The 15,345-nt window shown below is 35.5% G+C and overlaps 1 protein-coding gene across 2 annotated transcripts in view; it reads right to left on the reverse strand.

Moving 5' to 3' along the window:
* The window catches only part of LOC108709213 (enteropeptidase), a 163,199-nt gene that overhangs the window by 80,200 nt on the left and 67,654 nt on the right, over nucleotides 1–15,345 (reverse strand). For both annotated transcript variants that reach the window (XM_041583376.1, XM_018248858.2), the window contains exons 12-15: nucleotides 14,670–14,778; nucleotides 13,178–13,328; nucleotides 7,134–7,275; nucleotides 2,193–2,282 (exon numbers count right to left, since the gene is read on the reverse strand). In XM_041583376.1, coding sequence (XP_041439310.1) covers nucleotides 2,193–2,282; nucleotides 7,134–7,275; nucleotides 13,178–13,328; nucleotides 14,670–14,778 — 492 coding nt within the window. The remainder of the gene's footprint in view (nucleotides 1–2,192; nucleotides 2,283–7,133; nucleotides 7,276–13,177; nucleotides 13,329–14,669; nucleotides 14,779–15,345) is intronic.

Genomic DNA, 15,345 nt, shown 5'->3' on the forward strand with positions numbered 1-15,345 from the left:
TTACACAGGCTACTAAAGTGGTCTAGAGCTCAAAAGAGACTAGAACTTGTAAAACCAAAACACTTTACTTTTTCCATTATTCCATGAATATCTGGTAGGGTGGCAGTAAATTGCCAAATGGCTAATGCAGTATAATAAGGCAGCAAATTGTTAATTAGGTACCATTATTTAACAGACAAACCCATTCTCATCTTGTTAACCTCTGAGTCAGGTTTCATGTAGACAAATAGTTTGAACTAAATGTATGTTTGATATTTTTGTCCTAAATTATGATGTTAGTAATAATAGATTTAGAAAGAATAGATCATACATTTTGCCAGACCGATGTAATCTTCTACGAGGAGGTGAACAGAAACCTAGACCTTAAGGTTAGAGAACTGGCTTAAGGACAGATTGTAAAGAGGGCTATTAATTCCTAGATGAAGCAGTGTTGCTAATGAAGTCAAGCAGGGGGTTGGTGCTTTATCCCTTTACAAGAATAATTACTTGGGAAAAAATACTGTGAATGCTAGTTATATAGTTTATAGGATTATAGGGGGATCCGCTTTAATTGAGAAGAAATAGGGAGGTTTGTGGACAACAGATTTTGCAACCCTAAGTTAATAAAGATCTTTCTTGTATGAAAAGGTACAATGAGTTGTGGGATAGAAAAAAAAAATACTGTACTTTTGTTTCTCTATAAATCTCTAGTAAGGCTTTGCTTGAGTATTCAGAATGGTTTAGAGCCATACGTATTGAACTGGAAAGGTCTACTGAGGTGTTTCAGAGTTACAGTTTTAAGTTCATCTTACATGTAGAGGCACACGAATCAGCTTCATAAAAGGGTTTCATCTCTTCCCCACTGCTCAGATCCTTACGAATATTTTTTTAGATCTATAATTCAGTAGCTACATAAAAAAGTGAACAAGTGCTAAAGAAAGCACTGTGACCCTTAGTACTTAGCCACTGATTACTTGTGTTTGGGAAATGTCCTCTGCACCTTGCACCAAATCAAAAATGCACAGTCCTGCACTTGGCACCTTCTTTATACTTGACAGGGGGGACCTATGTCCATCTTCCTTTCACCTGTATGTATATGCACCCAGGGTTGGACTGGGCTGGTAGGACACCGGGAAAAAACCCAGTGATCCCTGCCAACCCAGACACGCTCCCCGCTGAAAACTGTGGACACTCGCCACGCTCCCCCTGACCTCCCCCTGTGGACGCAAAGTACAGAAGGGGAGGGTTGCAGACTCTGGAGCTCAAGACTGGGGCAGGGCCCCTAAGGGGGTGAGGTACACCTGAGGTGGCAGCCCAGTGGGCCCCCAGACCCCCCAGTCTGACCCTGTAAACACAGCAAAGGCAAGCTCTGCCTTCAATGCCTACATGACTTCTGTTAGGTCAATTTTGGGAGAGCAATGAGTTGTTAGCAATAGTGATGGGCGAATTTATTTGCCAGGCACGAATTTGCGGTGAATGTACGCGATTCGCAAAAATTCGCCCAAAATTCGGCGTAAAAAAAACGGGCCTCGGCGTCAAAAACGGGCACCGGCATCAAAAACGAGACACTGGCGCCGTTTCGCAAATTTTCCCACGAAACGGCGCAAATTCGCCCATCACTAGTTATTAATTTAGTAATCATTTAATAAATATACAGAATTATACAGAATTTTGCCTCAAGATTGTCCAAATCTGTTGTTAAAAATAGTTTATAATGATAAAATAACAGAAGCCAAATGCTTGAATTATATAAGATTCTAGTAGCATTTCCCATCATATCTTCTTATAAGTTCTGCAGACTTTATTGCACGAGTCTTTGTTGTTAATGAATTAGAGCCATAAAACCTGTTTACTAATTGTTCTGGGTAACTGGAGAAGACTTTGCCCATATGATTAATACTTATTCCTTTTTTTTACTTCAGTAGCACACAGAGAAAGTTATACATATGCCAATTACAGGTCCTATAGAAACGTTTTATTGTGAAATGTACTTTAGAATGTTATTGGCGCACTCATATTATTATTGCAAACATTTAAATAAAGTGGAGTGTGTTTTCATGATCAACATACAGCAATCATCACAAGTCTTCTTCAATGCAATCATCTAAACGATGACAAGTACTAACTATGTATTACAGTTTATTGCATACTTGATATTTAAAATGTTCAACTTGAGAGAACAAAATATTCAGAGGAAGAGATAGAGAACTTACATGAAGCCAGATTTGGGTAATTTTGTGGGTAGTTCATAGAATGAAATGTAACATTAGGCTCCCATAGTTCAGTAGGTCCCCCGCAATCAGCTGTTAAAGGTCAAAGGCAACAAAAGATTAAAATGCAATAATATATAATAATATAATAATATTTTTAATACATAAATAGATTTCAGGTTTGAATCTGACAGTATTTATTATTTTTTTTGCCCATGTCTTTCTATTTTCCTTCCAAAAAACAGAAACTGTCTCATGCTTTATGGCTGACATTCTAAGCCTCAGTTACTGACGTAGCAGAAAGCAAATTGTTATATGATGTAATTGTAGCTATGGGTAAAACTTGGTCCACCATGCACGTAAAACACTAACACGGACACAAATTTGCATCTGTTTGTCAAATCACAGGATTGGGGGGTTCTTTAGCATTAAAGTTAAAGAAAAATTAAAGCTAAAGGTAAGTCCAGTCATCCCTGTGTCAATGTATTCTATTTGAGTGCAATTCATCAGAAAAGGATGGGTGCATTAGCACTACCGCAAGTTTTTTGGAGCATGCATAAGAGAAAGTATATTTGTATTGGGTATCAGTGTATGGTCATTTTTGCTTCCATTTTAGCACTTTGCTGTGGTAGTTGCACACATTCTCTGTCTATTCAACACACGCAGTTGTGCAAAGTGCAGGGCATACAGTACCATGTTTTTTGCAATATGCACTGTATGTTGCACCCTAGGTAAAGGTCTTTGTACTCAAGTATGAAGTGCAAAGACTTGCACTGCTAGCATTGCCTGCAGGGTGCAGCAGGGTCCTGTACTTACAGACTGCTGTGCTTTGTATTTAGAAAAAGGTGAAAAACCCAGGCTGCATGACATCTGACATCAAAAATGTATAACTGAGTACTTAATCCTATAGTCTCATGGGAAATGGGATTTTTAAAAAAATGTGGATATATACACTTATACAAATATACAATTATTATTATTATATTATATCATCATCATCATCATTTATTTATATATCACAAAGTTATACAGTGCGTTGCTTAGTTTTTAACAAAGGGGGAACAAATGGTGAATAACAAAGAAGGGTTTACAGCATACAATAGGATTATAGGGTCCTACTCGAAGCTTTAAGCAGAGTGAGGGTAGGCTTCTCGAAAGAAGTGCGTTTTAAGAGATTTCTTGAAAGCAGAAAGGTTGGCAGAAAGTCGGACAGACCGTGGGAGAGAGTTCCAGAGGAGGGGTGCAGCCCTTGCAAAGTCTTGAATGCGAGCATGTGAGAAGATAATGAGAGAAGAGTTGAGTAGCAGGTCAGTAGAGGAGCGTAGTAAGTGGTTGGGTGAGTATATAGAGATGAGTTCAGAGATGTAGGGTGGGGCAGAGTTATGAAGTGCTTTAAATGTCAGGGTCATTAATTTGATTCTGAAAGGTGGCGGAAGTCAGTGCAGGGATTGACAGAATGGCGGTTGCTGAGGTGTATGAGCCTCGCAGCAGTGTTCATTATGGATTGGAGAGGTGTCTTTGGAGGGGAAGGCCAATATGATGGGATAAAACATCATCAGGTGATTTACTTTCTGAGTAACTCTATGGAGTCCAACAGGGCTAATTATAAACTAGATGGTTTGCAATTATTCTATCCATAAGAAACTGAATATATACTGATAATGCTGTTTATAATAAATATACGTATTATGTTGTTTACATCAACATACAATTTAGCTTGGTGTTTTTGAATTAGAAATTTGGGGAAAAGTTTAGAACTATACTTATCATTCATGTTTGTCAGCTTGAGCAACATATCAGATGAGGCTAAAATGTTGGTAATATAACTCATTTTGTTTATTTGAAACAAGTAGTGGTATAAATATTCTTCTTATCTATAGACCATAAACACTGAGATCAATTTATTTTTTGGTGTTCTTATTTATTGCTTCACAGCAGTTTTTTTTTTTTATCTTCACTGAACCACCTTAAATGTCCCATCAAAGCTGTGATAGAAAGGGCTGCTGAGATACTGAGTGACAAATATCGATAAAACACAATCTTGGTGCATAAAAGGATCTAAAAAACTGAGAAGATTAGGAGGGAGAAAGACATAATTTGCGACAATGACTGACATGTAATGACTAGGTATTACACCCTGAAGAGAAGGGACGTTTATGGACAAAGTGGAAAAACAAGTAATGTCGCCGTAATGACATTTACCATGTTTCAACAATTCATTATATTTGATGACTATCACTTTAAGTAAAGTTGACAAATATATTGAACGAGAAGTGCTGCTTATTTTCTGAAATTACAATTTTATTCAGGAAAGGGTGAAAATGCTTGCTAGGCACTAGTCTGCATTATTAGTAATTATGTATTAGCTAGACGTGACCAACCTTAAAGATCAGTTACTTTTAACTTTATGCAGACTCAGACAATGCAGAGTGAAAATATGCAATATACAATACTTATAGAATACTGAAATGGGGCTCATTCGCCATTTATATTCAGTTGTTACTAAAGAATGTGGCCTGTGCCTGTGGAATATGCATCTTCTGCATTTCTACATGTAGAGACCTACAGCTTTACAGCTTGTTTTTATAAACTATAGTAGTACTTATCTGTTATCTACTGTGTATCCTGTGCTTGAATGGCTGCCCCCATGGCTACACAGCAGCTTGTTTATATAAACTATAGTAGTACTTATCTGTTATCTACTGTGTATCCTGTGCTTGACTGGCTGCCCCCATGGCTACACAGCAGCTTGTTTATATAAACTATAGTAGTACTTATCTGTTATCTACTGTGTATCCTGTGCTTGAATGGCTGCCCCATGGCTACACAGCAGCTTGTTTATATAAACTATAGTAGTACTTATCTGTTATCTACTGTGTATCCTGTACTTGAATGGCTGCCCCCATGGCTACACAGCAACTTGTTTATACAAACTATTGTCAAGTTTCTGAAGTTTTACCAGTGCAGCACAATAGTACATTATGGTTTCATTACTTTAAAAGATTTCCATTTTTTGGTGTTATTGTTGCTCTAATACTTTAGAAAATTACGACCATTGGGTTCACTTTTGCATGTTTATTAAGACATGCACTTTAGGAATCGGTATACAAAATTAAAGCCAGTTTTATCTTAAATGGACATTGAAAACACATATCATTATCTTGGGAAAAAAACTGTATTTTTTCTTAAATTTACAGTTGCTGTAATTTCTATTTATTTTACATGAGTTGGAGTCTTACAACAAAAACACATTAACATAGCAGCAGATTTCTGAAAGATTGAAATGAGCAAAACAGAAGGATTCACAAAAGTTCAGTACTTTTTTGAATTCATCAAAGTTTTTCTGACTTTTAAGAAACTTTTTAACAACATATAACATAACAATATATATGTATCCAAGCTGTAAATGTGTCATTGTGTGTTTGATTAGTGTTTAGTGTGTTTGAGCAGTGCAACATATATAGTGTTGATGGGACATTAGCACTCAATCAAGCTGAGCAGCATAACTGAGCCATAACGCCCATCTGAATCATTATGCCTTGAGTGGAATGTAAATAAAAAACATTTGGACAATAATTTTCTGGCTTGGAATTAATCAGTCCTGTTCAGAAGATACATCTAAAAATGTGGATATTTTTTTACCAATATTTACCAAACAATTACCAATACCATTACTTGGTCATGTGATTATAAATAGGCCAGTAATCACAAATGAGTGTGAGAGCCATCAAAAATAGAGACAGTAGTGAGAGTTTAAAAAAGTTTTAAAAATTAAAGGAAACATTTTTTATTAGGACATAAATAATCTCCTAACGCATTTTATTATAAAGCACTGCGTATCTTGACAGCGCTATATAAATAAATGATGATGATGATGATGATTAGGTCATAAGTAACCTCCTAAGGTGTGTTCTGAAGAATCAAGTTGGTGGGATCAAGTACACATGAAGGGGGTTATTTATTAAAGTCCAAATGCTAAAAACTAGCAAAAATTTTTACTATGAAATTAAAACTTTTAATGGAAAATATTTTTTTTTATGGAAAAATATGATTTTTTTATACCCCGAGGCTGCAAAAACTCCAAACCTGAAAATCTGCCATCTCAGACCTGCCATGGTTGTATATAAGTCAAGGGGAGAGGTCCCTATCCTCTTTGAAAGTTTCTCTGGCCTGCACTGGAATAAGCCCAAAATTCCAACGATTTCAGGCAAAAATCCAAAAAATATGTACTTCTGGAAAAAGCCCCAAAAAAAATTCTTAAAAAATTCATACAATTTGTGTTGTTGCTAGATTTTATCTGGTTTTTCTCAGATCAAATTAAATTGAGCTTTTTTTTAATAATAAATAAAGTCAAATTATGTATTCTAGTTTGGTCTGACATTTAAAATTAAATATTCAGAATTAGGATTATGATAAATAAACCCCTTAATGTAGTCTTCAACTAAATTGCTACCTTCTGTCTGCTGTCTACAAATTTTCTACAAAGCCATGAAATTAAAACACACGTTTATTCAATAAATATAGTCATGACAGTTATAAATATAATCTGCCAAATTTATGGCAGAAGGTGTCATGCTCTGGTAGAATAATATAAATGAAGCTCTTATTATAGTCTTGTGTTAATGGCAAATATCATCTACAAGAAAAGTGCACATCACTGAAAATTGAGAGTCAACCAAAGAAGACAGATTTATTTTATGAATTTCGAAGTCAACACAGCCAATTATCCCACTCCACATCTCTTACGACTCAGAGTTACCATCTGTCAAAATAACTGCCTCTAAAACATGATCCAAATGCATAGCCTGGTATAATATCTACCAAGGGGACTGAGGAATGGATTTGACTCATAAACCAGTGAACATTAATAGCTATGAGATGCAACTATTGATGTAGATAATTAAGAATATTATTAAATAAAAAATGAGTGCGCAATGTACTTACACGGCAGGAGAGCAGTAGTTGGAACGGTAGGAACGCGTGTTGGTTCAGGAAAACCACTTTCATTACAGCTTCCGGGAAACAGGCCAATGTCATCTATTGCTATGTCACCGAAACGCTGGTTTTGAATAGCTTCAAATGCAACCTATATTTTAAGAACAACAGAATGCAATGTAATGTCCTTCTGTTATTAAAGGAAAACTATACCCCCCCAAACAATGTAGGTCTATATAAAAATATATTGCATAAAACAGCCCATATGTAAAACCCTGCTTCATGTTAATAAATCATTTTCATAATAATATACTATTTTAGTATTATGTGCCATTGGGTAATCATAAATAGAAAATTGCCATTTTAAAAAATAAGGGCCGCCTCCTGGGATCGTACGATTCACTGTGCACACATACATACCAAACAAACTATACTTGTTAGGTCACATGAGCCAATTAACAGACAGAGTTGTATTTTTTGCTTCCACACTTCTTCCTGTTACAGAGCTGTGCTATTTCTGGTCAGGTGATCTCTGAGGCAGCAGAGACCATCACGAAATGGTGGTTAAAGGCAAGAGATGCAAAAGGGCAGTTTTCACTAAAATAAATATTCCAGTTTGGTAAGATTCTTTCATATGTCACTTAATTTGATATAAACTATCTGTTGCTTAAGTATTCATTTTGGGGTTATCGTTTTGCTTTAAGTAATATCCTCACTATGTAAGAAATATGTACAGATCTGTTGACCTACCTTGGTCTTATCTCTCTCTCTCTCTCTCTCTCTCTCTCTCTCTCTCTCATGAAGAGTAGTTTAAAAAGATTATGTGTGCATAGACAACATAATCATCTAAGTCCTAGATTGATTTATTTTTTGGTTCTCCTATTTAGATTAATTTTTGTTTTCCTCTTCAGAGAACCACCTTAAAATCTCCATCAAAGTTGTGAAAAAACCCTCTCTTTCTGTGTTTCTAAATATAATTCACATGATGACTTATGTTGTTGAAAAACTGAAGCTGCCATCATTATGAACCTTGAATTTGACAGGCTGGGACCCTCCAGCTCCAGAATTACTATATAATTTAAACTGGAATGCCCTGAGGCCACTTAATTTTTCTGTCAAGGGAATGTTATGATGTTGTCAAAGGGATGGAGCTGGTGGGATTCAGGTTAGACAACTCTTAACTTATCTGAACACTTTAGAACAATGAAATGTGCATTTTTGTACTGAAAGTTGAACTGCTGGTCAAAAAAATACTGAAAAATACTTTATGCTGGTTGTGATACAGTAATGATTTACATACAATAAATATAATTATTTGGCTGTAAATTAAAGTGTAGCACCTCATGCTGCATTGTAAAATAATCACAATGGAATGGAATGAAAAAGAAATAGAGAACAGGCATCGTATATATCTGCAATTATGTCATGTCATCTTCTTGATCATTATAAATAAATCATGTAAAAAGTAGACGTACAAAATTGTTTGTCACACCATTACCTTCGGCAAACTCTTCAACCTACTTAAAACCGACTAAAAGCTGTAAAGAATTTAAAGTTGTGCAACATACGTAACATAACAAGAAATAAACTATCAGATCAATAAGCGCCCAGTCCAATAGCCAATAGACCAAGTTATGGTCTAAATATGGGGCTTATGTTACCAAGCCATGGAACCTTATATTTCATGATCAATTATTACATCCCAACAAGGACTTTGTAAGTTCACTGTGTGGTGACATAAAACCTTGGAATTAAATAGTCTTTTGTTTGTTCATTTTCTTGCAATACAAGGGTCCCTAGTCAGGGAGTGGGTTCTGCCACTGACAATGTAATCTGGAGCCCCCCAAATTGATGCAAATATAAAGATGAGGGGGATCCATGTGTGAAGATTTTTCCAGTTTTCTTCCATGAGGAAATGTAGGGTTCCCCTTAATGCAATCTGGACCTTTAGATGGTGATCAGATAATCTCAAGACAAACAGCTTGTCTAAATCACCCTCCTGTTTCATGCTTTTCATTCACATATTTATTAGGTTTTGGCAACATAAGAAATAGTGATGGGTGAATTTGTCCCGCCTCGGAATTTCCTGAGAAATGAGGAATAATTTGCGAACTGCGAATTTTGACGCCGGCGTCAATTTTTGGGCATCAAATTTGGCACCGGTGACAATTCTGATGCCATCAACAATTCCAATGTGCATTAAAGTCAATGACATTGTCGCCGGCAAAAAAGTCACCATCATAAAAAAAACGCCCATCGACTTTAATACATTTTTATTAAATCAAGGAACCTTAATAAAGACAAAAGAGATCATACTGTATAATGCCCTAGATAAGAGCCCACTGTAAAATGAATGTTCCATGGCCCTCAAATGTCTGGAGAAAAAACTTAACCCAAAAAAGTTTAACTTGGGACTTTTGCAGGCAATCCTGGTTAAAAAAAAAAGAAAAGTTGCCAGCATTTTTTTTCAACTTTAATGCATTTTTCGGCTTCATTTTAGCAGTTTGCCTGGTCTGAGGTGGCAAAGTACTGTGGTGAAAGAGGTAATGTTCAGTGAAATCCGAATTTTAGTGAATTTGAGGAGCAACGACCATTCGACTGAGCGAAAAGTCACCTGGCGATAGAGTGCGAACAAACGCTAGTGATGGCCTTTTTCGCTAGCGAATTGTCGTCTGTGATTGTTAGTGAATTGGCGATGTCCCTCCAAATGTGATTTCTGGCGAAAAGTCACTAGAGTTAACCATTTCGCCCTTTAGGAAATCTGGCCCATGTGTCTTTATGTTAACACTTTCCTGACTGTCAAAAAAAATCATTCAGTAAATAGCTTTATAAATGTGTTAAAATAAGAACTTCTGGCAATCTTTTCAGCTTCTCCAGCTGACATTTTAGTAAACCTGCCCTTGAATGGAACATTTGTGTGCACCTGTCATACTGTATGTATTGTCTCATAAACCAGTGCAGTGTAAGGCACCTTTAACAACAGAAAATATTTCAATACAACAGTTTTAAAAAGCATTTATGCAAAAAGCCTCAAAACTGTATTATTCAAACAAATAGATCATTAAAAAAATCTTAGCAATAATTCTCTAAATCCTTCATTTATGCATAACTGAAATTCTTAGGAGCCACTCTACATTTGCAAATTTATGTTAAGTAAGCTTAAAAACCGGAACATTAAGCAATCCAGAAATTAATTTTTTCACCAAATGATGCCCTATTCACAAAGGTGATTATCTGCAACAATTATTATCATTATAAGCAGGAAGTTTCTGTTAATTCAGATAATACAAGTATCTAAATAGGTAAAATCAGGATTCCAGCTCTTCACTATAGCAACTGTCCTCCAAATATACATGTGCAAGCACTGAAATGTCTAAAAACAACGGCTGTGTGATATTTTAAAAATGCATTAAGCATTCAGCTAGAACTAGAAACATTTTCATAAATACAAACAATATTTTATGATTAAATATTTTTACATATTTTTATATTATGAATCTTCATTGTTCATCCTTTTTCAGCTTTTCTCTGATGGCCAGATTGATAATCTGACCAATCAACCAACAAGCGAGTAACTTGGATAGCTATGCAGCCGCAACCTTTTCTGTCTGGGTCAATGACTCTATACACCTGCTGATTGGTTTCATTGATCAACCATGTTATTTGTTTTTTGATTGATTGGATTTGGTAGGATTGCAGTAACATGTAATAAGCCAAAAAAGCTTGTTTGGGGCGACATGCATTGACTTCAAACTGGCTGAATTTAAAAATATATTAACTGTTTTCAGCCTACTTAATGTCACCTTTTGGGGATATTCCAGTATGTTCTAAGATGTGGCTTTATTCTACTCAGCCTGTGCGGTTCTACTCTAAAAATATGGAAGCTTAACATTTAAGTTAGAATTAGGGATAGGCAATTTCTTTTGCCTTGTTTTGTCGTGGAAAGACACCCATAGACTTGTATGGCGTTGTGCGTCAAAAGAAAAAATTACGCACGTCAAAAAAAAATTCACCGCTAGGCAATATTTTTTTGATGCCCATAGACCTTAATGGGCGTTGGCGACATTTTGGCGAAACAAAATGGGTCAAATTCGCTCATCCCTAGTTAGAATCCCAGTAAAATGTTGAGTTTCTAGTTTGTTTTATTAATATCTTAAAAGGCTTTACCTTACCTTCAGCCATCTTTAACATGAAAAATCATGACCTAACATATGTAATTAACAGTGTGATATCTTGATAAATTATTTGCACGTCCAGTCTGTACATTGCTTCCACAGTAATGTATTCAGTCTGATTAAACATGTACTGTATTTAAACAAAGGCTTCTATGGATTTCAGGCTTCATTATAACAAAAAAAATACCAGTTTATCTAAAACAATGTTACCTATTCACAAACTATTTGCAAATAATTCTTCAACCACAACATTTAAAAACCATATTCAAGACCATTATTCATATCAGTGAGAAATTTTCTGATGAATATGCTGAGAGCAGAATATTTTGTTACATCACTTAAAGATGTTCAAGAGATATAATATATCAATCATTTTGTTCCAACTTGTTTAACGGGGACCCGTCACCCAAAAAAATTATTCCAAATTCTATTTAATCATGTTAGTCAAGCCATATTAACTTTAATTACACTGTATAAATTATTTGAATCTTGTTTCCATCAATCTGGAAATTCATTATTATAGCAAGCATCTCAGAATAAAATCATCTCAGAGTCTTGTTTGTGCACCAGAAAGGGGACCCGAGGTCCATTCCCATGTCCTGGTTACACAATTAACTGGTGAAGAGAACTGGGGGAATGTGGGGAGAACAGTGACATCTAGAAAGTGCTGAATGGAAAGTGAAATTAATTGCTTGCCTAAGGCATAGAGAAGGGGCAGCCAATATTTGATTGACAGCTGAGATTTTTAAATAGTTTACAACAGCTATGAACGCTTTAATAAAATTGTTTAATTTGAAAATTTTATTATACAGCTTTTTATGTCTGGATGACAGGTCCACTTTAAATTTTAATATTCAAAATCAGCCCCCTAACTATAATAGAGAAACATTCTCATTAATGGACAACATTACTGCAGGAGACTGCCACTTGGGAAAGAACCCCATGGCAACCAACTCAACTACCATATATACTCGAGTATAAGCCGTCAGAGGTACCTAATTTTACCTCCAAAAACTGGGAAAGCTTATTGACTCGAGTATAAGCCTCGGGTGAGAAATGCAGCAGCTTCTGGTAAGTTTCAATCAAAAAATTGAGGGTTTCTGCTCCCATTGGAGGTGCCGGCGTCTCGTTTTTGGATGCTGGCGACCATTCTTGGATGCCGGCGAATATTCTTGGAGACTATTCTTGGACGCCGGCGACTATTCTTGGACACCGGTGACTATTCTTAGGCAACCGTTTTTGTGATTTACCCGAGTATAAGCCGAGATAGAGTTTTTCAGCATATTTTGGGGGCTGAAAAACTCGGCTTATACTCGATTATATACGGTACATAACTTTGGCCACCCTTTTAGCAGTTTTCTCCTGAAAAAAAAGAATGTTTAAAATGTTCAGGGCTAGGTGGCCTTCTTTTACTCAAGAGAAAGGCATAGGTTAGGCATGAGCTACTGGCATTAGGGGTTCACAAAGTGGGGCTACCTAGTACTTGACTTTCCTTGTCCTTTAAAGGAGTTCTGTCATGATTTTTATGGTTTACTTTTTATTTCTCAATTACACTGCAAATAATTCACTCTAACATTTGAAATGTTATTTTTCAACCAACAAATGCAATTTTTAACCGGCAATAATGGTTTGAAGGCAGCCATCTCAGTGCTTTGTGCCTAATGTGAGTGGTGTGACAACAATTTGGGATGGATGATTCAAATTTTTACTTTTAACTGTTGCCTTGCAGTCACCCATAGATTTGTTTAATTATGATAAGCAAATGGACATTGCAACTCCTGTTTTTAATACCCCTCATTTAAAAGAACACTGCTCAGTATCTGTGGGTTAAGTGGGCAATGCTTATTCTAAACTAACAAATGGAAGGGAAATACATACCCCTGTCCCAGATGTTTCATAAAGTGTCACTTGCCCATAATTCCAACTTGGCCCATAATTTCCTTCCTTTTGAAAAATGATGGCTTCTGTGTTATTGGCAAAAATTGCAAGGACATTTAAACGGTACACGTTCACTCCATACATGTGATACCTAAAGTATAAAAAGGATTGCATCATTTAGATGTATAATTATTTTCCCTCACATTTTGCATGCTAATGTATTAGTCATTCTTTTCTTTTGTTACAAATTTTTGCGGCTTGCATTTTTATGAACAGCAAAATTCTTATCAGGTTCTTTTCTAACACAATTTAATAGGTAAAACCAACAAATATTTGTGCAGTGCTTTTGACTAAAAATCATTAAAAGATACTTGGGTACAGAGAGTGGTTGTTAATGGTACATTCTCTGCTTGGAGTAAGGTGGGGTTCCTCAGGGCTCAGTATTGGGTCTACTTTTATTTAACATGTTCATTAATGATTTAGGGGGAGGGTATAGTAAGTAATGTATCTGTATTTGCAGATGAGACAAAACTATCCAGCCAAATACCACGAGGATCTTGACAAACTGCCAATCTGGCCAGCTAATTGGCAGATGAGATTCAATGTTGATTAATGTTTAGTCATGCAACTGGGATGTAAAAATATCCAAGTCACTTATGCTCTTAATGGGAAAGGAACTTGGAGTCCTTGTAGATGATAAACTTGGCTGTAGTAAACAATGCCAGCAGAATCAAGGGCAAATAAAGTCTTGAGCTGCATTAAAAGGGGCATTGATTCACGGCAGGAAGCTGTCATTCTTCTACTTGTAAGGCGGCGGCCCCATCTAGAATATGCCATACAGTTTTGGTTTCTAGTGCTCAAACAGGACATTATTGTATTAGAGAGGGTACAGAGAAGGGCAACTAAGCTGGAAAAAGGTATGGAAAATCTTAGCTATGAGGAAAGACTGGCCAAATTGGGGAAGTTCACGCTATAGTAGTGTTTCTGAGTCAAATACACCAGTTTAGGGCAACAGTACGTATTATATTATCATTAATTTAAAACAGTTAATTTTTTATGGTATTACCGTTCCTCGAAGCAACTTTATAACTATTGTCATTCTGCTCACCAAGATGTTGTATGAAAGTAGTAATTTTTTTTTTTGTAATTTAACAATTATATGGTCATGCCTTTATAAATATGCCCTTTACCTTCTATGAAACAAAAGTCCAAAGTGATTAAACAAAGGGATTTAAAGATAAATACCATAATTCATTATTATGGCAGCTGCAATATTAATCTTTAATGAAAAATACATAGAATAAAAATATACACTTCCATTCCTTTGATGTTTCAAGAAATTATTTTGCTGATTACGGTTAAACAACCTATTTAACTTTATGTATACATGTTTCTGCAGATCTTATTCTCAGAACCTTTTTGCATGATCATACTACTAATGTTTTGTTATTAAAGCACAGTGTTGAATTTGTACTTGATAGAGTAATCATACCAAAAGCTCAGGCACATTGGTCCTGAATGCCCTTTCAATGGAAGACTTTGAAGGCGAACACTTTTTAATATCCCTGGTATCACCTGAATCCATGGCGTTAAATAATAACCTATGGAAAAAGTAATTTATAAAAAAAATTACATTTGGTAATTTATCAAGTACACAAACTGTCTTTTATGGTACAATTTGCAGTTGTTTATCCAGATTAATAATGTACTGTACTAAAATTGTTTCTGTCTGCAGTTTCAGTCATTTCTAAGATGACATTGTCTCTCTCTTTCTAAATGCATCTTTTCTATTTATGTCCTTTAGACCTCAGCAGAGCAGATATGGACATATTTTATAGAAGGTATTATCAGTATAACAGTACAATAAATAAAACTCTCTATAAGAAGAGCAGGCTAGTGGTTCTCTCATTACATGTATAAGTAGAAATCTCAAGATAATATAGCCTTGTCTTTCTTCTGTACATAAAAAAAAAAAAAAATATATATATATATATATATATATATATATATAAAATATGCATTATAAAAATATAAGATACAACAGTCCTTTAGCAAGCAGAAAACCACTTACTGTACAAATTCAGCAAACTAGTATGTTAAGCACAAGTTAAAAGACAAATTATCTTTTTAATATCGGAAAAATGCAGGAAATGTTTATGCAGGCAAAC

This window comes from Xenopus laevis, chromosome 2S (genome assembly GCF_017654675.1).
Source record: "Xenopus laevis strain J_2021 chromosome 2S, Xenopus_laevis_v10.1, whole genome shotgun sequence".
NCBI classification, from domain to species: Eukaryota; Metazoa; Chordata; class Amphibia; order Anura; family Pipidae; genus Xenopus; species Xenopus laevis.